At 39.7% G+C, this 24,600-nt stretch overlaps 1 protein-coding gene and 1 pseudogene across 6 annotated transcripts in view; both read right to left on the reverse strand.

Annotated features, from left to right (window-relative positions):
- Positions 1–24,600, reverse strand: part of RSBN1L (round spermatid basic protein 1 like) — a 97,177-nt gene that overhangs the window by 47,021 nt on the left and 25,556 nt on the right. The window contains exon 1 of one of the 6 annotated variants that reach the window (XM_054559592.1): positions 1,383–1,488. The exons of the other annotated variants lie outside the window; for them this stretch is intronic. Within the exon in view, the coding sequence (XP_054415567.1) occupies positions 1,383–1,473 (91 nt within the window). The 5' untranslated portion in view covers positions 1,474–1,488. Of the gene's footprint in view, positions 1–1,382; positions 1,489–24,600 lie in introns of those variants that run through there. 6 annotated transcript variants of the gene reach the window in all.
- Positions 14,530–17,328, reverse strand: LOC103891181 (farnesyl pyrophosphate synthase-like; annotated as a pseudogene).

A 24,600-nucleotide genomic window follows, 5' to 3' on the forward strand; every position in this document is an offset into this window, starting at 1 on the left:
AGCCAAAGCTACAATGGAAAAGTGCCAGTGTTGAAATTGAGCATCTATGGATTAGCAACGTAACAGAAAAATTACTTGATCTCGGTTTCCTAATCTGTAAAATGGTAGTTGACGCCTTCCTCATACGGTTACTATAAGGATTAAATGAAAAAATACATAAAATGACTACGTAGAGCCTGGCATACATAAGACCAGATGTTGGTTCCCTTACCCTTGGCTCCTTTTAAAAATAGTATGACTCAATCTGACTACTTGGTGATACTGTGATATTTAAATAAAGGGCATAATAACTCTAGGGATCATTCATTTGCATCCTAAAACTTCAAACAAAATATTTGATATCCTATTAAATTCTTCTTTGTTCAAATGACTTCCTATGTACCCAGCAAAAGACAAAATACAGAGAAGGATATAAAAATAGTGACATAAACCTTTGCCCTCAAAAAGCTTACGACTGATTACAAAACCATGATGGAAGTATACAAGAACTGTGAAATATCCTGGAATATAGTAGAAATTATATAGTATATATGCATACTGCATAATCTCTTAAAAATCACTCCTTACTTTCCTTTCTATAAATACTACCATAACCCAGGTCCTAATCATGTAATGATTAGATTACTGTCTCTATAAGCACTGTCCAGATCTACACAGTAATCTAAATCTGAATTGGTAAACAATTTTATTAATTTTAATGATATATTTTGCTTGACCCAATGGGTCCAACACATTATAATTTCAACATGGAACTGATATTTTTAAATGATGAGATATTTTACATTTTTTCATAAGATTTCAAAATCTAACATATATTTTACATTTATGACACATCTCAATTTGAAACTAGTTTCACTTTAAGTGTTGAACAGTCACATAAAACTAGTGGCTACCATACTGAATGGCACAGGTCTAGACTACTTAAATAAATTTTCAAAAAATTAAATTCATGTGATTAATAAACATTTTTAAACTTCACTCATTAATAATATACAAATTAAAAGACATTACTTTCACCTATAATACTGACAAAGTGTTTTTTGTTTTTTTTTTAAAGTGATAATACTCCAAGCATACGAAAGTACAGCAAACAGGAATTCATTGACTCAACAAATACGTAGTCTGAGTACAAGAAAAAGATTAGGTATACAGGGGTGAAGAAACGAGATAAACTCCTTATCTGTTCACATACAACTTAACTTCTGAATTAGATTACAGTGTTCCCACACTTCTGATTGATTTGCTACTCTTACTTTCTGACGTTAAAGTCCTTGAAATCCTGTCATAGGCTGCTGTCTAGCTATAAAATGTTACTCCAGGCCGGGTGCGGTGGCTCACATCTATAATCCCAGCACTTTGGGAAGCCTAAGTGGACGGATCACCTGAGGTCAGGAGTTCAAGACAAGCCTGGTCAACGTGGCAAAACCCCGTCTCTACTAAAAATACAAAAATTAGCCGGACGTGGTGGTGCATGCCCGTAATCCCAGCTACTTGGGAGCCTGAGGCAGGAGAATTGCTTGAACCCGGGAGGTGGAGGTTGCAGTGAGCCGAGATCATGCCACTGCACTCCAGCCTGGGTGGCAGTGAGATTACATCTTGAAAAAAAAAAAAAAAAAAAAAAATGTTACTCCAAGTAGCTGGAGCTTAGACACATTATATATTTCCTAAGTAACTAAACTTTTAACAAAATGAACTATTTATATATCACTTAAAATTACAACGGAAAAAAAGTCACCTAAAATGTCTCCACATTTCTTTTTCCAATAATTCATTTTAATCTTATCAACTTAAACGTATTATTTTAATAACAATTAAATTTTATTAAAGTACAATATTAATGTAATAAAATGAAGATACTTGTGAAACGGCACCACAGAATCCTTCTGTGTTCCCTTCCAGTCTTTGTACAGCACCCCTAAAGGTACTCATGATCCTGACTTGTAATCATACAGGTTAAAATAACCATAAACTTTTTTTTCTTTTTTTGAGACAAAGTCTTGCTCTGTGGCCCAGGCTGGAGTGCAGTGGCACGATCTCAGCTTACTGCAACCTCCACCTCCCGGGTTCAAGCAATTCTCCTGCCTCAGCCACCAAGTAAACGGGATTACAGGCACACATCATCGCACTTGGCTAATTTTTGTATTTTTAGTGGAGATGGGGTTTCGCCATGTTGGCCAGGCTGGTCTCAAACTCCTAACCTCAAGTGATCTGCACGCCTTGGCATCCCAAAGTGCTGGGATTACAGGCGTAAGCCACCATACCCAGCCAACAACTATAAACTTTTAATAGCATATATTCACAATATAAGCCTACCACAATCATAAAACATAAATATTTTTCAGAATAAAATTAAACTAGCTTCTGGAGAAATAAAACTATCATACACTATGACTCAATTATTTTTAAACTTTAGAAATATACATACATTCCAAAAACAAACTGAAAGATAACCTAAATTACTAAAAGCCATTATTTAAAATTATTTAAAGCCATTATTTAAAATTATTTATTTAATTAAATATTTAACATATTGAATATATTTAATTTAACATTTAAAATTCCACTATTTAAGGTGGAAAGTTTCTAAGTTTCTGCAATGGGCACATATTAATTTCATAACACAGGAAAAGGAATCTTAGAATATGCACTCAGGTATGATATTAAATAATTCAAGTACAGTTGAAGGTATGAAGTCATTATGTGAAAAACATCTATAGAAACAAAAACAATGGCAAAGCCAAGACAGGAGAGTTATAGACAACATAATTGCAGTTACCCCTCCTGATATCAAAACATCCTCAGCAAACACAAATAACCCCATCTATACATAAACAAAGGGCATTTTTTGTGACATCACTTCTGTCCTTAACCCACACATCTGTCTTGCTCTCACCTCTCAGCCTTTCAACCTACCTTTCACCCTTCTTACAATTTTTCCACTTTTTGGTAGAGCCTACCCTTTTTCAAAATCCAATCATTTTTTTCTTTATTTTTTCTTTAATAGAGACAGGGTCTCGCTATGTTGCTGAGGTTGGTCTCAAACTCCTGGGCTCAAGCAATCCTCCTGCCTCAGCCTCTCAAAATGCTGAGATTGCAGGCATAAGCCACCACGCCCGGCCCAAAATCCAACCTTAAATGCCTCCATTAAACTTCCTGTAGTCATGTTACATGGCAGAGCTATGATAAAGTGAGAGGCCTACAAACTCAGGAGACCTAGGTTCAAGATTATGCTCTACAACCTAGATAACTGACAAACTTTCAGATCTCCAGTTGCAGCTGTAAAATGGAGTTTGTGTAAAGATTAAATAGAAAATACATACCGAAGCAGTTTGTAAAGATAAAAGCCTTCCAAATGTAGAATAATATCTCTGTCTATTTACCTATAATACTGGTATCCATAATCCTAAAGAAAAAAATTTTGGCCATAATTCAGACCACTGTATATAAAATCAAATCTGCCACTAATGTATCGTAGTATGTTCCTTTTAAAAAGCCACTTCCAGGCTGGGTGTGGTGGCTCACGCCTGTAATCCCAGCACTTTGGGAGGTCAAGACAGGTGGATTGCCTGAGGTCAGGAGTTCGAGACCAGCCTGGCCAACAAAGTGAAACCCCATCTCTACTAAAAACATAAAAAATTAGCTGGGCATGGTGGTGGGTGCCTTTAATCCCTGCTACTTGGGAGGCTGAGACAGGAGAATCACTGGAACCCAGTAGGCGGAGGTTGCAGTGAGCCAAGATGGCGCCACTGCACTCCAGCCTGGGCAACAGAGTGAGACTCCGTCTCAAAAAAAAAAAAAATGAAAAAGAAAAAGCCACTTCTAGATCTTTACATACAGAAGTGATGGAAAACAGTGCCCTGGCATCACTGTTTACTACAATACATTACTCCTAACAAGACTAGAATTCTTATTCAGTTTTTATTCATTTATTTCTGTGACCAAGAATTTGTATGGTTTTATCCTTCACAGTCTAATCTCAGGCTTGGAAAAAATTCGTAACTGACCTTCTCATCATAATTCTCAGAATAAAAGTAAGAATTCTAACACCATAAAAGCAAGAAACTCTCTGTTTGAAGAGTCAAACTAAATATAAGGATTACACATTTTATTTAAAAATAAAAAGAGAAGTCATGACAATGTGTTATGGGCAAAAGAATACACAAACAGATCAATGGAACAAAATAGGGAGTCCAGAAACAGAGCCACTTAAATACAATCAACTTATCTTGATGGAGATAAAAGTCTTTCCAACAAACGGTACTGGAACAACTGGATATCCACATACCAAAAAAAAAAAGTCTAAACTAGGAGAAGTGGTATGTGCTAGAAAATAACACAGAAGAAAATCTAGATGACCAGGGATTTTGGCAATGACTTTTTAGTTTCAGCACCAAAGGCAGAATAGATTAAAAAAAAGAACTGATAAAGCTGGATTTCATTAAAATTAAAATTTTCTGTTCTGCAAAAGACACAGTCAAGAGACTAAAAAGAAGCCACAGACTATAAGAAAATACTTGGTAAAGATGTATCCGATAAAGGGTTATTATCCAAAAAAAGGTAACTCTTAAAACTCAATAATAAGAAAACAAACAATTAAAAATGGACCAGGCTGGGCACAGTAGTTCAAGCCTGTAATACCAGCACTTTGGAAGGCTGAGGCAGGCGGACTGCTAGAGCCCAGGAGTTCAAGACCAGCCTGGGCAACATGATGAAACCCTGTCTCTACTAAAAGTACAAAAATTAGCTGGGCACGGTGGTGCGTGCCTGTAGTCCCAGCTACTCGGGAGGTTGAGTTGGGAGTTTTAGGTGAGAGGTTGAGGTGGATCACTTGAGTCTGGGAGACAGAGGTTGCAGGGAGCAGAGATCGTGCCACTGCACTCAAGCCTGGATGAACGAGTGAGACCCTGTCCCCCCCACCCCAAAAAAAAACAAAAAACTAAAGACCTTAAGAGACACCTCACCAAAGAAGATACACAGATAGCAAATAAGCACAGGACAAGATGCTCCACACCTGATGTCATCAAGGAAACAGAAATAAAAACAAAAATGAGATACCACTACACACCTATTAGAATGACCAAAATCCAGAACACTGACAACACCAAATGCTGACAAAAATACAGAGCAACAGGAACTCTCATCTGCTGCTGGTGGGAATGTAAAATGGTACAGCCACTCTGGAAGGCTGTTTAGCAGTTTATTACAAAACTAAATATACTCTTATCATATGTTCCAGCAATCACAGTCTATGGTATTTATCTAAAGGAGCTGAAAACTCATGTCTACACAAAAATCTGTACCACAACATTTACAGCAGGTTTACTCATAATTGGCAAAACTTGGGAACAACCATGATGTCCTTTAGGTAGCACATTCAGACAATGGAATATTCTTCAGCTCTAAAAAGAAGTGAGCTATCAAGCCATGCAAAGACATGGAGGAAATGTAAATGCATACTAAGTAAAAGAAGCAGTGTGAAAAGGCTACATAACGTATGCTTCTAACCATATGACACTGTGGAAAAGGCAAAACTATGGAGACTTTAAATAAAAAGATCAGTGGTTGCCAGGGTATAGTAGGGAGGAGGGATGAATATGCAGAGCACAAAGGATTTTTAAGACAATTAAAATACTCTGTGGTGCATGGTGGATACATGTCATTATACGTTTGTCCAAACCCATGAAAACTTATAACACCAAGAGTGACTCCTAATGTAAACGATAGACTTTGGGTGGTAACGATGTGTTAATGTAGGTTCATCAGTTGGAACAAATGTACCACTCTGATAGGGGATGTTAATAATGGGGAAGGCTATGCATGTGTCGGGGGAGAGGGTATATGAGAAGTCTGTAGCTTCTGCTCAATTTTGCTATGAACCTAAAGCTGCTCTAAAACATGAGGTCAACTTTTTAAGGCATAAATAAGTAAATACAAAGGGGAGTGGGAAAAACAGATGCAAATAGACCTATGATACAGTTTAAATCCAAACAGCCAAAGGAATCTAAGAACAGAAGAAAGAAGGAATATATGACTAAGTTACTATCAACCCAGAACAAAAAAGAAATCATATATGTGGAAAAATGAACATGGGCTAAACACATACTTTTTAAACACATATAAAGTATGTGTTTAGCCCACACATAAAGGTTAAGATATAAAAAGAAACTTACTAAAATAATTGTTTTTTTGAGACAGGGTTTTGCTCTGTCACATGGGATGGAGTGCAGTGGCATGACCACAGCTCACTGCAGCCTTGACTTCCCAGGCTCAATCAATCCTCCTACCTAAGCCCCTCAAGTAGCTGGGACCACAGGTGTACACCATCACACTCAGCTCATTTTTTAATTTTCTGTACAGACAGGGTCTCACTATGTTGCCCAGGCTAGTCTCAAACTCCTGTGCTCAAACACTCCACCTATCCTCAGCCTCCCAAAGTGCTGGGATTACAGTGGTGAGCCACTGCGCCCAGCCTAAAATAATTTTAAACAAAATACAAATGGGATCTTCAGAAATATGGTGAACTTATGATTTAGCAGTATAAGCCACATATGCTTCAGTGTAATATGTATCTCATTCACCCAATATACTTCTATTAAGCATGTACAGATTCAGGAAATAAAGATGAATAATAATACTGCACTAAGAATCTTACAGTCAACAAATGCCAGTTGATTCTTACTGTAACTACCACTTTGGAACACCAGTTCTTAGTAACAAAATAATCTCATCTGGTTTCAATAAAATTCACTAGTCTCCACTATTATTAAAGTCATGAGGGCTCCCAAGGTGAGTCAGTAGTGGACACTGCCTTCACTTCTGTTCTGACCTTGCAGCTATGGGTCCCCCAGAAACCTTGGAGAAATTCTTGTTCACCACCTCCTTCCAACTGCAGCCATACAGACCTCAAAATTAGGGCAGAAAATCAGATTCAAGAAAGCTAATAACTCTTATATGGAATAAATAAAAAGAATTCCACACATAAAAACACCACAATGGAAGCTGCAAAACAGCTAAAGACAAAGAGAAGACTATAAAAGAAGCGGAAGGAAAAAACAGACTACAGCAAGAGTCTACTGACTTCTCAGCAGCCATAAGCCAGCAGAATATTTTCAATATGTTAAAAAATAAACAAATAAGGACAGTGGCATCATCAAATGGCAGAGCAGAAGCCATCTGGTTCACTCTTCCCCACAGAAAACCAAAAACAAATATCCAGGATCAAGACTACCGTTAGCAATACCCCAGAACTCAAACCTGAGGTACAGATAATCTCCAGGGTCACAGGGAAATTTAAAACTCCAAACAGATGGTAAGAGAAACCGACTTCTGTGATTCCCCTCCCCAAATATGCGAGGCACCCCATCGAAAAATCCCCCAAGACTAAAAGTTTTACATTAGAAAAAGTAAGAATGAGGCAGACAGCCAGCTTCTTCACCATCTTGGGTTCTTCTGCAGGAAAACCATTCCTGCCTTAATCCACAAGAAGCACTGCAAGTGCCTGTAGGGAGAAAAAGCCCTGAAGGCAGCTAGAGACAGCCCAGGAAACTCTGCTGTTTATCTCAGCCAAAAATGATGCCAAATCAGGGTGGCTGTTGAGCAGCGCCACACCATTGGAGGCAAGCTCCACGGGTCTTCTGGGCGTGAACCTGTAGCCAGCCCTGGCACACAGCCGGAATATCCTCTTTAGGACCAACCCCCGCCACCCCGCCCCACCGCCCGCGGCGCCCCCACCCCGCCATTGGGGATAGGCAGTCCTCTGAACATTTGCCCCAAATGAGGCAAACTTGGGCTTACTGCGCCATCTAGTGCTCAAAAGGAGGCAGCAATATGGAATTAAGGGGATTCGACAGGCAACCGCACAAAACCACTAAGCAAATACACTCTGTAAGGACCAAAACCAGCGAGACGCCAGATATTGAAGACCAGAATACATAACTAATCCTTCAATGTAAAGCCACAGACATAAGACCACAAGACACAAAAGCAAACAGGCAGCCATCACCTCCACAGACAGACAAATCAAGGAGCCAGTGACCAATCCTAACAAAACTGTGACATGCGAGCTCTCAGATCAAAACTTCAAAATAGCAGTTTTAAGGAAACTCAGACAACTCCGAGATAACACAGAAAAGCAATTTAGGAATTTATCAGAGAAATTTCACAAAGACACTGAAATAATGAAAAAAATCAAAAAGAATCCTGGAACTGAGAAATACATTTGCTGCAATGAAAAATGCACTTATAGGCTCTCAACAGTAGAAAGGATGAAGCAGAAGAATCAGTGAACTCAAAGATGAATTATTTGAAAATACACAAAAGAGAAAAAAGAAAAAAGAATGAAAAGGAGCAAAGCATGACTACAAGATATAGTGAATAACCTCAAAATAAACGTTAAGAGCAGTTTCCAGAAGTGGAGAAAGAAGAGGCAGTAAGCTTGTTTTAAAAAATAATCCTTTTCAATTGTGTTTGCAGCCACCGCCACGCCACTGTCACTCTCTAAGGCCAGCACCACCTCCAGTTCACTGAGCTCCAGCCTAACGAGAAGGTGGGTAAGTAAGGAGGTCTCTATACCATAGTTCCTACAAAACTGACTGCCCACAAATCGTGTGGTAAAGCAGCCAGGAGGCCGCTCACAAGAGTGTGCCCTCTACTGGAAGGGTAGAGACACATCATCACAGGCCTGGTATTCCATGAAATTACAGGTTATCAGAAGTCCACTGAATCACTGACTCGCAAACTTCCCTTCCAGCGTCTGGTGCAACAAATTGCTCAGGGCTTTAAAACACATCTATGCTTCCAGATTGCAGTTATTGGTGCTTTGCAGGAGGCAAGTGAGGCTTAACTGGTTGGCCATTTTTGAAGACACCAACCTGTATGCTATCCATGCAAAACGTGTAACAATTATGCCAAAAGGGCTGGGCGTGGTGGCTCACGCCTGTAATCCCAACACTTTGGGAGGCCAAGGCAGGCAGATCATCTGAGGTCAGGAGTTCGAGACCAGCCTGGCAAACATGGTGAAACCCTGTTTCTACTAAAAATACAAAAAATTAGCCAGGCATGGTGGCACGTGCCTGTAATCCCTGCTACTCAGGAGGCTGAGGCAGGAGAATCGCTTGAACATGGGAGTTGGAGGTTGCATTGAGCTGCGCTCACACCATTGCACTCCGGCTTGGGCAACAAGAGCAAAATTCCGTCTCAAAAAAAAAAAAAACAATTATGCCAAAAGACATCCAGCTAGCACACCGCTAATACGTGGATGTATTATCCTTTTTCACACTGCTATAAAGAACTACCTGAGATAGAAAAAAGGTTTAATTGACTCACAGTTCTGCATGGCTTGAAAGGCCTCAGGAAACCTACTATCATGGGGGAAGGAGGAGAAGCAAGCACTTTCTTCACAAGGTGGGAGGAGAGAGAGAGTGAGGGGGGAACTGCCAGACACTTTTAAACCATCAGATTTCATGAGAATTCACTCACTACCTCAAGAACAGCATGGGGGAAAACTGCCCCCATGATCCAATCACCTCCCACCAGGTCCCTCCCTCAACAGGTGTGGATTACAATTCAAGATGAGATTTGGGTGGGGACACAGAGCCAAACCATATTAGTGGAGAATATGCTTGAGAATCCAGTATGATGGGAAACATTCCATTCTTCCAAAAAAAAAAAAAATTATCTTCTTCCTGTTATTGGTAGTTCTGAACGTTAGATTTTTTTTTCCCCCATGGGGTCAAAAGGTGCCTAAGTATATGATTGTGAATGGAAAAACAGGTGACAGAAATCACGTATTGGCAGTTTTTACATTTTCATTTGTGTGTGAATTTTTAATACAAATGCAGGGATGTAAAGCATTAATGCAAGTCAAAATGTTTCAGTGAACAAGTTTCAGCAGTTCAACTTTATAATAATTATAAAGAAATCTGTTAAATTTTTCTGGAAAAAAAATAGAACATAATCCCAGAAAACCTTCCAACCCCGGAGAAAGATACGTGTCCAGACACAGGAAGGTCAGAGATCACCAAACATATTCAACCAAAATAAGACTACCCCAAGGCATATCAAATTCTCAGAGAAAAAGGACAAAGATAGGATTTTAAAAAGCAGTAAGTGAAAAGAAGCAAATATCATATAAAGAGCTCCAATTAGCCTGACAATAAACTTCTCAGCAACTATACATGGAGGAAGTAGGACAACATATTCAGAAGCTCTTCAATCTGAAACAAAGGGGTACTAACATAGAAAAAAATTTGAAGGTACAAAACTCATGGGTAAAAGTACATAAATTCAAAATACTCTAACACTGTAACTGTGGTGTATAATCCACTCATATTTCTGGCATGAAGTATAATAGGTAAATTGGCTGGGCACAGTAGCTTACGCCTGTAACCCCAGCACTTGGGAAGGTGGAAGTGGGCGGACTGCTTAAGGTCAGGAGTTCCAGACCACCCTGGCCAACATGGCGAAACCCCATCTTTACTAAAAATACAAAAACTAGCAGGGCACGGTGACGCATGCCTGTAATCCCAGCTACTTGGGAGGCTGAGTGAGGCAGGAGAATCGCTTGAACCCAGGAGACGGAGGTTGCAGTGAGCAGAGATCACACCACTGCACTCCAGCCCAGGCAACAGAGTAGGTGAGACTCCATCTCAAAAAAAAAAAAAAAAGATAAATCTATCAGAAATAACCATGGCACGGCAACCTGTTAAGAGATTGGAAATATGAAAAGATCGACATTAAGAGAAGAAAAAGTCAAAATGTGATGGAAACTGATGTAAAGAGGTTTTTTTTTGGTTTAAGTTTTTCCTTGGTTTCTTACTGATCAAAAGAAAGAAATGTTTCTAAACATCTGTTTAGAACTAAACAGATGTTCAGTTGACATCTGTTTAAAATAACTTGTGGTCGGGCATGGTGGCTCACGCCTGTAATCCTAGCACTTTGGGAGGCTGAGATGGGCGGATCACCTGAGGTCAGGAGCTCCAGACCAGCCTAACCAACATGGAGAAACCCCATATCTACTAAAAATACAAAATTAGCCAGGCGTGGTGGCGCATGCCTGTAATCCCAGCTACTCAGGAGGCTGAGGCAGGAGAATCACTTGAACTCAGGAAGCGGAGGTTGCGGCGAGCCGAGATCACACCACTGTACTCCAGTATGGGCAACAAGAGCGAAACTCCATCTCAAAAAAACAAAAACAAACAAACAAAAAAGCCTTGTTATTTCTAGAAGATGTTTTTGCAAGCCCCACAGTAACCACAAAGCAAAAACTTATCATAGATACCCTTTAAAAAAAAGGCAATGAATTAAAACATACTACTAGAGAAAAATCATTTAAACACAAAAGGAAAACAGGAAGAAGAGAGGAAAACAACCAGAAAACAAGTCCTTATCTATTGATAAAAATAATGAATAAAAATACACTAAACTATCCAATTAAAAGACACAAATTGTTGGGAGGCCAAGACGAGTGGAACGCTTGAGCCCAGGAGTTCAAGACCAGCCCGGCAACGTAGCGAGACTCCCATCTCTACAAAAAAAATACAAAAATTAGCCAGGCCAGGTGGTACATGCCTGTAGTCCCAGCCACTCGGTAGGCTGAGGTGGGAGGACCACCCGAGCCCCAGAGGTATAGGTTACAGTGAGCCGAGATGGCACCACTGCACTCCAGCCTGAGTGACATGGTGAAATCCCATCTCAAAAAAAAAAAAGAAAGAAAGAAAGAAAAGAAAAAATTAGCCAGGCATGGTGGCGTGCACCTGTAGTCCCAGTTACCTGAGAGGCTGAGGGAGGGGGATCACTTGAGCCTGGCAAGTCGGAGCTGCAGTGAGCCATGATCACATCACTGCACTCCAGCCTGGGTGACAGAGAGAGACCCTATCTCAAAAAAAGGGGGGTGGGGGGCAGCAAATGATCTAAATAAGGCATTTTTCAAAAAACATACAAATGGCCAACAGGTACATGAAAAAAGAATCAACATCACTAATCATCAGGAAAATGCAAATTAAAACCATGAGATATCGTCTGACCCAAGTTAGAATGGCTTTTATCAAAAAGACAAAAAAAAAAGATGCTGGCAAGGATGCAGAAAAAGGAGAACACACCTGTACACTATTCGTGGAAATGCAAACTAGTACAACCAATATAGAAAACAGTATGAAGGTTCCTCAAAAAATTAAAAATAGAACTACCATATGATCCAGCAATCCTACTGCTGAGAATATACCCAAAATAAAGGAAATCAGTATATCAAAGAGATATCTGCACTTCCATGTTTACTGTACCATTTACAATAGCCAAGATAGAGAATCAACCTAAGGTTTCATCAACGAATGAATGGATAAAAAAATATGGTACATATACACAATGGAATATTATTCAGCCTAAAAAGAGAAGGAAATCTCATCATTTGCAGCAATGTGGATGGAATTGGAGGTCACTATGTTAAATGAAATAAAGCAGGTACAGAAATTCTGCATGTTCTCGCTCATATGTGAGAACTTAAAAAGTGGATCTAATGAAGGTAAAGAGTTGATTAGTGGTTACCAGAGGCTAGGAAGGGCAGGAAGGGGAAGGATGAAGACAGGTTGATTAATAGGTACAAAATACAGTTACAAGAGCCAGGCTCACACACATGTAATCCCAGCTACTCAGGAGACTGATGTATGAGAATTACTTGAGGCCAGGAGTTTGAGAACAGCCTGGGCAACATAATGACATCTGCATCTCTTAAAAAAAAAAAAAAAAAAAAAAAGTTGTTTTTTTTGTTTTTTAATTAGTTGGGCATGATGGCACATGCCTACAGTCCAAACTACCCAGGTGGATCCCCTGAGTCCACGAGTTCAAGGATGAAGCGAGCTATGAACCCTGCACTGCAATTCTAGCTTGGCCGACAGAGTAAGACCCCATCTCTAAAAACATAAAAATAAACCCAATGGGAGGATGACTTGACCGCAGGAATTCAAGGCTGCAGTGAGCTATAGCCATGCCATTACATTCCAGACTGGGTGATAGAGTAAGACCCTATCTCTAAAATAAATATCAAAAAATGAGCCTGAGAAACATGGCAAGATACTGTCTCTACAAAAACCTTAAAAAAAAAAATTACTCAGGCATGGTGGTACATACCTGTAGTTCTAGCTACTCAGGGGGCTGCAGTGAGCTATGACAGTGTCATGGCACTTCTGCCTGGGTGACAGAGCAAAACCCTATCTCTAAAAGAAAAACTAGAATAAATATGTCAACAATCCATTTATCTGGAATCTTCAGAATTACCTGCCAGATAACAGAAGATTGCCATTTTTTAACTATTCTCATGACTTTTTAAAAGGTACTACATACTTCCTTGCTTCCTAAAATATATCTTCATTATGACAAAAATTTTAACCCTCATCATTCTCACATTGATGACCTCAAAAATAGAAAAAATTTTTAAAAATTACTCAAAACTAAAAATTTGTTGTTGAGTCTCATTTCATTTTATTCTATCTTTTAATTCTCAGATGTCATTTATCACTACAGGAAAGAGAGGTGACAGCTCTAACTTTTGGCAATCACCTAAAGGACCATTCTTATTTTTTCTGTGCTAAGAAACTAAACAAGGTCCATTAGTACTATACTGTTTAGTAATCATGTTATCTATCTGTATTTCAGGAAATTTCACACTGTATTCAGGTTAAGACATCTGTCTTACCATCATCCTCCCCACCCACATAAACTCCATGAGAGTAGAGAAGGCTTTATTTCAATAAATGCTTGTTTCATGCATGAAATAGGTTCTGTGATAAAGTGAGAAATTACTGCATTATTTTCTACAGTAAATCAATGACTTTCTCTTGCGTAAGGTGCTCTTGGTTCATCTTTGTTAATCCTTCCTTCTTTTCCCTTTGCCATACTACACCAGAGAAGGAAATTCTTAGTCCTTAAAGTCTTCCACAAATAGTTTCTCAAATTGTGTCCCCTTATCTAACTGGACTAGTCATTTTGTACAGTAAGTTCTATGACTGAATGAAACTACTCCTCCCTAACATTAAGGATCCCCAATTTTTCCAGGTGTAAGTATAGGACAAACAATTTTCCCCAAAAGATAATGGGCTAATTTCCTTCTTAAGTAGAGCTCTTTTTTTTTAAACTTACAAATACAAATTGTATATATTTACAGTGTACATGATGTTTTGATGTATGAATACATTGTAAAATGGTTAAATCAAGCTATTTAACAAATATATGTGTTACTTCACATACTTATCTTTTTGTATGTGGTGAGAACACTTAAAATCTACTTAGCAATTTTCACATCTACAACGTATTACCTGTAGTCACCATGATATACAATAGATCTCTTGAACTTATTTCTCCTAACTGAAATTGTGTATCCTTTGAACATCTCCCCAATCCCCCAGCATCTGGTAACCACCATTTTACACTTTTTCTGTGAGTCCGAATCATTTATATCTCACATATAAATGAGATCATAAGGCATTTGTCTTTCTGTGTCTGGCTTATTTCATTTAGTACAATATCCTCCAGATTCACCCATGTTGTTGCAAATGAAATGACAAGATTTCTTTTGTTTTTTTTTTTTGTTTTTTTTTTTTAAGGTCACACATTAATTTATTGAGAGCCTCCTCTCCCCGCCCTTGCAGTCTACAGGCCACTTCTTCCGCTCATAGATTTTGTGTGCTAGCCCCTGGAAGATAGCTGGGGGGCAGGGGCACCGCGTACTGCCACATGAGACCCATAAGGTGGCTCTGTCTTCCTCAGACTGCAAGAACACAGCTGGCAGATCCAGCTCCTCATACAGTGCCTTCACCGGGTCCACCTTCTTGGCCTCCTTCTCCCGTAATTCTCCTGCAGGATCTGATAACTGTTCTGGAGTGGCCTGTTGCAGACACTGAACCACCAGCCAGCTGCATTTGTTGTCCTGGATGTCAGTGCCAACTCTGCCAGTCACACTGGGGTCCCCAAAGAGGTCAAAGTAATCATCTCGAATCTGAAAGAACTCTCCCATCTCCAGCAGGTCTTCCTGGCATTGGTGTGTTCCTTCTTGCCACCAATGCCCACCATATACATGGCTGCAGCTACAGGAATCGACCGTAGTTGACAATAGATTTGTACCTCTTTTCAGTGAATCTGCCAAGATCCACCCTGCTCTGGGAGGGCTGTGATGAGGTCCAGAGTCTGCCCAATCTCAGTCTGACAGAAACTCTGCAAGAAGAGCTTGATCAGGTTCAGGTAATAGGACTGCTCCAGGCAATAGAGCATGTATCTCTATTGAACTTATTTCTCCTAACTGAAATTGTGGTAGATACAGCAAGCGGTAGATACATGCTTACAGAAGCACAGCATCACTGATGGCATCCAAATCTATGCCTGGCTTCTGATACCAGCCGATCTGCCCCTGGCAGGTGAATGAGGATGAATCCATGCTGTCATCTGACACCAGGAAGAAAGTTTGCAGTAGTTCCACATACCAGCTCACAGTCAGGGCCCACTCAAGACTATCAGCATCCTGTTTCCCCGGCTCCACCAGCTCCTGGAATGATACCAGCACCATTAAACCCTGGTGATACTTGCCTCCAATGGCACTGTACTCCAGGATCTCCTCGAGTCGGGCAATAGCACTCCTGTCTCTGGGTGCCCCATCTCATTCTCAGTCAGCACCCTGACAATCCGGGAGAAGTGCTGAATGAATTCCTGCTTTTCTTGGGCATAAACATCTGATTTCTGGTCTCCATTCATTCTGAGGGAGGAGCAAAGTGCTCTGTTCTTGGATGTGGGTTCCTGCTTGGTGGATTTCCTTCTTTCTTAAGGCTGAATAATACATCCACAGTGTATATATATCAACATTTTCTTTATCCATATATCTCTTGATGGAAACTTAGCTTCACTCCGTATCTTGGCTATTGTGAATAATGCTGTAATGAACATGGGAGCATAGTAATTTCCTTTCTTTTGGGTATATACTCAGCAGTAGGATTGCTGGATCACACGGTAGTTCTATTTTTAATTTTCTGAGGAATCGCTATATTGTTTTTCATAGGAGCTGTACTAACTTACATTCCTACTAATAGTGTACAAGGGTTCCCTTTCTCCACATCTTCACCATCTGTAGAGCTTTGTTTTAGAAAAAAAAAAAAAAAAAAGCTCTTACAATATCAAAAAAACTTTAAAAATTAAATTTTAAAAATAGCAAAATAAAAAAAGAAACAAAGGATATGAAACAGCAAGTTTCAAAGAATGTTAATGTTAAAAAAAAATGGAAAAAAGTTCAACCTCACCAGTATTCAAAGAGATACAAATTAGAACAGTAGGAAACCATTTTTCACTTATCAAATTGACTATTTAAAAAAAAAAAAAAAGAATAACGAATGCTGGCAAAGGTAAAGTGAAATAGACACTTCTACACAATGAGTGTAAAGACAGTCTTATGGAGGACAATTTAACAATATGTAGAACAAACTTTAAAACAGATCAATCCTTTGATTCCATAATTCCACTGCTAGAATTTAATAAAAAGGAGGCAAACCTGCACAAATACAGTTGTCCATCATTCATGGGGGATTAGTTCCAGGACACCCCCATAAATACCTAAATCCATGTACCAAAATTTGTGGATGCTCAAGTAGCTTATATAAAATTACGCAGTATTTGCATATATAACCTATGCACATTCTCCCATACTTTAATTCATCTCTAGATTACTTATAATACCTAATATAATGTAAATACTATGTAAATAGTTGTCAGACTGTATTGTTTACTTTATATCATTTTTATAGTTGTATTGTTATTTTTCACTGCTTTTTTCCAAATACTTTTGATGGATGGTTGGTTGAATACACAGATGCAGAATCCACAGATGAAGAGGGCCAACTGTACAGCTAGCTATACAAGGGTCCTCATCCCCCATTATTTACAATAGTGAGTAACTGTAAATAACTTTAAAAAAAATTTTTTTTTTTTTGAAACAGGGTCTCACTCTGTTGCCCAGGCTGCAGTACAGTGGCACGAACATGGCTCAGTGCAGTCTTGACTTGCCCAACTCAAGTGATCCTCCCACCTCAGTTTCCCAAGTAGCTGGAACCACAGGCACATGCCACCATGCCAGGCTAGTTTTTTATATTTTTTGTAGAGATGGGGTTTCACCGTGTTGCCCTGACTGGTCTCGAACTCTGTCCACCTCCGCCTCCCAAAGTGCTGGAATTACAGATGTGAGCCATCACATCTGTAATAACTTAAATTTTAATTATGGAGAATTGATTAAAGTTGCGTATACTCATACAATGAAAAATTATGAAGCCATTAATGTTTAAAGAGTCAAAATCTATAAAAGTATCCCAAGACTATCATATATACATGTGTATGAATACATGTATATACACATATGTACATATACATCTATGCATATATGTATTTGCACATATGTATATATACACATACAGCTATCTTAAGGAAAACTGATTAAAAGTTTATAAAAAGAAAAGTCAAACTTCCCACTTCACCCACACCAAATAGTTGAGATTATTTCACTCTCATCCCTTAAGGAAAACACTGAACTTCCATTTTTGAAGAAACTAAATAGACTTCAAGACTCAGGCACCCCAGGTAAGGCAAAGGATGTATCTAAAAACATGCTGGCTGTTCTTTCCTAAAACGCTTAAACAGAATTACATTTAGAAAGGACATATGGAAAATTAAAAATACAATAGCAAAACTGAAAAACTTAATTAAAACGTTACAATATAAAGGTGAGATAATCTCCCAAACAGCTGAACAAAAGGCAAACAAAGCAGAAAACAGCAAAATAAGGTGACCTAAAAGGATCTATTCAGGAGATCCTATATCAAATTAACTGAAATCTCGGGGAGGGGGGGAATTCAGAATTTTAAAGGGAAGAAAAATATCAAATAAATAATACAATAAATTTTCCCAAAAAAGATCAGTCTCCCGAATGAAGATTTCATAAGGGATGAGTACAAAGAATGGAATCCACCACCGTGGTCCCCTCCTCACACACACACTACACACACAATTATGAAATTTCAGTACACTGGGATAAATAAAAGATCCTAAAACCCTCTAGAGGAAAATAAAAAATAAACAGGTCACATAAAAGATCGGGTAACTATGGAAATGAACTCTTCAACAGTAACAGTACACAGATGCTAAAAAGCAATACAGCAATGCCTTCAAAATTGCGAATGAAAATAATTTTTAACCTACAATTTTATAATCTGCCAAACTATCAATCAAGTATGCAGGAAGGCATATTCAGACAAGCAAAAATTTTTAAAAAATTACCACACATGCATGCTGTCACAGGAAGTTATTTGAGGGTGTGCTCAAGTAAATTAAGAAGTAGTAAACAAAGGAAGACAATGTGAGATCGGAGGACCCAGCATAAAAGAGCAGATGAGAATGTATTAAAATAAACACTGTGCAGATGGCTCAGTGGATAACTAGTTCAGGCTGAAGTACAAGAATGGAGCTCTTAAAAACAAGACCTCCAGAAACAAAGGAGTACTGGCAAATTTTCTCTTATCACAGAACACAGAGAACAGAGAGAAAATGAAGCAATGGATACATAAGTAAATGAAAAAAAGAGGCAATTTTTAACCACACAAAAATGAAGAAAGCCATATAAAAAGGATCTCTCCCTGATCTGCATTAAACAGCATTTGCAGAGTCATTATAAGCACTGACTATTGTTTTAACTAAGGTATGTGGAATTATTAAAAAGGAAAGAAGCTAGGTTATAAAAGTGGTCATTCTGGCCAGGCTCAGTGGCTTACACTTGTAATCCAAACACTCTGGGAGGCTGAGGCAGGAGGTTTACTTGATGCCAGGAGGGCAAGACCAGCCTGGGGAAGAAAGTGAGGCCTTGTCTCTACAGAAAAAAAAAAAAATTGTTTTTTAATTAGCTGAGTATGGTGGGACAGGCCTGTAGTCCCTGCTACTAACCGAGCCACTGCACTCTAACCTGGGTGACAAGCGAGTATGTCTTGAAAAAAATACTAAAAATAAAAATAAGTAAATAATAAAAGTGACAATTCTTATCTAATATAACAAGAATGCACTATATGTCTAAAACTAACTAAAAAAAAGTAGTATGAGCATTTTATTCAGAAATTTGAATTAAAAGCAGACGGGAGGCCGGGCGTGGTGGCTCACGCCTGTAATCCCAGCACTTCAGGAGGCCGAGACAGACAGATCACCTGAGGTCGGGAGTTCGAGACCAGCCTCACCAACACGGAGAAACCCCGTCTCTACTAAAAATATAAAACTAGCTGGGCGTGGTGGCACATGTGTGTAATCCCAGCTACTCTGGAGGCTGAGGCAGGAGAATCACTTGAACCCAGGAGGCGGAGGTTGCAGTGAGCCGAGAGAGCGCCACTGCACTGCCTGGGCAACAAGAGCGAAACTCCATCTCAAAAAAAAAAAAAAAAAAAAAAGGGCAGATGATGGCCAGGCATGGTGGCTCACACCTGTAATCCCAGCACTTTGGGAGGCCAAGGCAGGTGGATCACGAGGTCAAGAGATTGAGACCATCCTGGCCAACATGGTGAAACCCCATCTCTATTACAAATACAAAAATTAGGCCGGGCACAGTGACTCACACCTGTAATCCCAGCATTTTGGGAGGTCAAGGCGGGAGAATCACTTGAACCCAGGAATGCGGAGGTTGCAGTGAGCCGAGATCGCACCACTGCACTCCAGCCTGAGCAACGAGAGCGAGACTCTGTCTCAAAAAAAAAAAAAAAAAAAAAAAAAAAATTAGCTGGGTGTGGTGGCACGCGCCCGTAGTCCCAGCTACTAGGGAAGCTGAGGCAAAAGAATCGCTTGAACCCGAGAGGCGGAAGTTGCGGTGAGCCTAGATCGCGCCACTGCACTCCAGCCTGGGCCACAGAATAATGCTCCGTCTCAAAAAGAAAAAAAGCAAATGGGATACTAAACGAGCTGAGGAACACGAAATGAATGGGGAAAGCTAGGGACACTTCTTACTATAAATTTTTCAATATTTTTTAATTAAATTTTGTTTTTAAAATTTACAGTTATTGTCTTCCTCCCCAAAACCCTAAACTCCAGTCTAATCATGAGAACAACATCAGACAAATCCCAGTTGGGAGACATTCCACAAAATACCTAACTGGTACACCTCAATCAATCAAGGTCATTAAAAGCGATGGAAGTCTGAGATACTGTCTCAGCCAAAAGGAGTCTAAGGAGACATGATGATTAAATGTAATACAGCATCCTGGATGGGATCCTTGAACAGAAAAAGGACACAAGACAAAATACTAAGGAAATTCTGAATAAAGTATGGACTTTAGTTAATAATAATGCATCACTACTGTTTCTTAACTATGATAAACGTGCTAAAAAAATGTGAGGTGTTAATAATGGTGTATGGGAATTCTGTACTACCTTTGCAACTTTTCTGTAAATCTACAACTACTCTGAAATGAAATGCTTACTAAAAAACTTATAAAGGCAAAACTTGGTTAATTAGAAATACAGACAGATACACATGTATATGTATGTGTGTATAAATTTAACAATATATAACAGAGGCACTACAAGACACACTGTTAACTAAAAAAAAGCAGGTTACAGAAAAAGGCATATATATAGTATATTTAGGTTTTTAAAAATAAACTAGATAATCTTGGCCAGGCGCAGTGGCTCATGCTTGTAATCCCAGCACTTTGGGAGGCAGGCGGATCACTTGAGGTCGGGAGTTCGAGACCAACGTGACCAACATGGAGAAACCTGGTCTCTACTAAAAATACAAAATAAGCTGGGCATGGTGGCGCATGCCTGTAATCCCAGCTACTTGGGAGGCTGAGGCAGGAGAACTGCTTGAACCCAGGAGGCGGAGGGTGCAGTAACCCAAGATCACGCCATTGCACTCCAGCCTGGGCAACAAGGGCAAAACTCCATCTCAAAAAATAAAATAAAATAAAATAGTAAACGATATAATCTCTTCTGTGTGTGTGTATTTACATATGTACATATGTAAATGCACAGAACACTTAAAAGGGCTTACCCCTGGCCGGGCATCATAGCTCATGCCTGTAATCCCAGCACTTTGGGAGGCCGAGGCAGGCGGATCACCTGAGGTCAGGAGTTCGAGACCAGCCTAGCAAACATGGTGAAACCCCGTTCATACTAAAAATACAAAAAATTAGCCATGCATGGTGATGCATGCCTATAAACCCTGTCTCTACTAAAAATACAGAATAAGCTGGGCATGGTGATGCATCCCTGTAATCCCAGCTACTTGGGAGGCTGAGGCAGGAGAACTGATTGGACCCAGGAGGCAGAGGTTGCAGTGGGCAGAGATCGCAACACTGCACTCCAGCTTGGGCCACAAGAGCAAAATTCCGTCTCAAAAAAAAAAAAAAAAAATGTGGGGGGCTTATCCCTAGGGAAGAAAGAAAAAGAACTTCTGGTTTTTATTTCATTTACTTCCTAAATTATTTGAAACTTCTACAACAGAAAGGGATTCATGGCTGGGCGCAGTGGCTCATGCCTGTAACCCCAGCACTTTGGGAGGCCAAGGTGGGTGGATCACCGGAGGTGAGGAGTTCAAGACCAGCCTGGCCAACATGGTGAAACCCTGTTTGTACTAAAAATACAAAAAATTAGCCAGGTATGGTGGTGTGTGCCCATAATCCCAGCTACTCGGGAGGTTGAGGCAGGAGAACCGATTGGACCCGGGAGGCAGAGGTTGCAGTAAACCGAGATTGCACCACTGCACTCCGGCTTGGGTCACAAGAGCGAAACTCCTCTCAAAAAAAAAAAAAAAAAAAAAAGAAAAAGAAATAAAATAGGGGGCTTACCCCTAGGGAAGAAAGACAAGGAACTTCTGGTTTTTATTTCATTTACTTCCTAAATTATTTGAAACTTCTACAATAGAAAGGGATTCATGGCTGGGCGCAATGGCCCATGTCTGTAATCCCAGCACTTTGTGAGGCCAAGGCAGGTGGATCACCTGAAGACGGGAGTTCAAGACCAGCCTGGCCAACATGGTGAAACCCCATCTCTACTAAAAATACAAAAATTAGCTGGGCATGGTGATGCATGTCTGTAATCCCAGCTACTCAGGAGGCTGAGGCAGGAAAATCACTTGAACCCAGGAGGCAGAGGTTGCAGTGAACCAAGAGCGCGCCAGTGTACACCTGCCTGGACAACAGAGTGAGACTCTCAAAAAAAAAAAAAAGAAAAGAAAAAAGAAAAAGAAAGGGATTCGTATATTATGTATCATTTGTACAATCGAGTTGGTAGCCTAACTCTCCTTCCCGAAAGAATTAATAATTATGTTCAGATACATACTTTTTTAAAAAGATTTAGAATCACTCAGTATATGAGAAGAAGATACAAAAAAAAAAAAATTTCAAAGTAAAACACTGAATATATAACATAATATTTACTCACATAAACACATTAAAAAAATTTTTCCAAAGGTCTCCCTCCATTAAAACTGTTCAAGTGCTGTTCTACCTCACTTGATATACATTATCTCAATATTATGTTATAGTTAATCAAGAGGAGAAAAAAAGGAGAAAATTAGAAATAATTATAAGCTGGCACAAAGGCTCATTCATGCCTGTAATCCTAGCACTTTGGGAGGCCAAGGTGAGAGGATAGCTTGAGCCCAGAAATTCAAGACCAGCCTGGGCAACACAGAGAGACCCTGTCCCTATTAAAAAAAAAAAAAAAAAAAAAATTTTTTTTTTTGAGACAGTTTCACTCTTGTGTCCCAGGCTGGAGTGCAGTTGCGTGATCTTGGCTCCCTGCAACCTCCGCCTCCCAGGTTAAAGCGGTTCTCTTGCCTCGGCCTCCCGAGTAGCTGGGATTACAGGCACGCACCACCATGTCCAGCTAATTTTTGTATTTTTAGTAGACACTGGGTTTCACCATGCTGGCCAGGCTGGTCTTGAACTCCTAACCTCGTGATCCTCCCACCTCGGCCTCCCAAAGTGCTAGGATTACAGGTGTGAGCCACCGCGCCCAGCCAAAAAAAATTTTTTTAAATTAACTGGGCATGGTGGTACATGCCTGCAGTCCCAGCTACTTGGGAGGCTGAGGTGGGAGGATCACTTAAATCCAGCAGGTCACGGCTGCAGTGAGCTGTGATCATGCCACTGCACTCCAGTCTGGGCAAAGAGTGAGACCCTATCTCAATTAAAATTAGAATTAAAAAATAAATTATATATGTATTCTGAACATGCATACACACATACATTATTTATTAGGTTTAACCGTTTTTAAGAAAAAGAAGCCATACTTTTACTCAACCACAGATTTTGATGTATAGGAAATTCTTTATATAGGTTCATTAATTTTTTTAAGAAATTACAGTGTCATAAATTGTTCTTAAGAAATGTTGCTTCCACACTGGAAGTTCTTAAGAAATGTTGGCCGGGCGCAGTGGCTCACACCTGTAATCCCAGCACTTTGGGAGGCCAAGGCGCGTGGACCACTTGAGGTCAGGAGTTTGAGCCCAGCCTGGCCAACATAGTGAAACCCCATCTCTACTAAAAATACAAAATTAGCCAGGCGAGGTGGCGCATGCCTGTAATCCCAGCTACTCGGAAGGCTGAGACACAAGAACTGATTGAACCAGGAGGCGGAGGTTGCGATGAGCCGAGATTGCACCACTGTACTCCAGCCTGGGTAACAAAGTGAAACTCTGTCTCAAAAAAAAAAAAAAAGAAAGAAAGAAATGTTAGAATTTCATACTACAGCTTTCAGTCACAATATATTGTTGCTGCACAAACATCAAACAGGCTTCACACTATCACAGTTTTGCCTGCCCTGAGTATGAGCCATATGAGCCATAATTCACACCATAATAACACAGTCCATGAAATCAACTGAACTGAGCAAGAACAATGACATTCCCCACCTTCCCTCTCCTACATCCTTCCAGGAATAATGTATGGCTAGAAATGGATGAGAGAACAAGCAGGGGCAGAAGAAGAGAAATGTACAGAACTTGAAGCAGAAGGAAAAGCAGTTACATTACAAAATGATTACAATTACATAGACAAAAATAAAAATTGAAGGAGATGAAGGATACAGTAAAAAGAAGAGAAAGGACTCCACAAACAGTAAATTGGAAAGAAGTGATTTATCACAGCCCCTCACTAACACAGCTAATCAAAGCTAAAAAAATCAGTGGCTTCTCAGCCCTTTTTTCCATGGACCTCATTGCAACATAACAGTATTGATTCCTTCTCAAAATTTCTCCCTAAGTTTCACTGAAACTGTACTATCCTACCTGACTACTCCCTCATTCTCATAATCCCACCATCCAAACCTGCACATTTACCAAGGATCTCTCCTAGGCATTCTCTCTTCTCTATACTGCCTCTAAAAATGCACTCACATGATGTAAACTATAACCCTGTGGCAAACTAATCTCCAAATTAATCTCCCAACCCAACCCCTCTGCCAAACTCCACATCTTCATCTCCATAATATTTAACACCAAAATATCATCTTTCTAATATAAAAAAGTTCAAGTTCTCCTTCCAATTCTCCATGTTAATGGCACATCCTCATCCAACATTCAAATACAAAAAATTTTCAGTAACA

This window comes from Pongo abelii, chromosome 6, assembly GCF_028885655.2.
Source record: "Pongo abelii isolate AG06213 chromosome 6, NHGRI_mPonAbe1-v2.0_pri, whole genome shotgun sequence".
In the NCBI taxonomy this organism is placed as follows: domain Eukaryota; kingdom Metazoa; phylum Chordata; class Mammalia; order Primates; family Hominidae; genus Pongo; species Pongo abelii.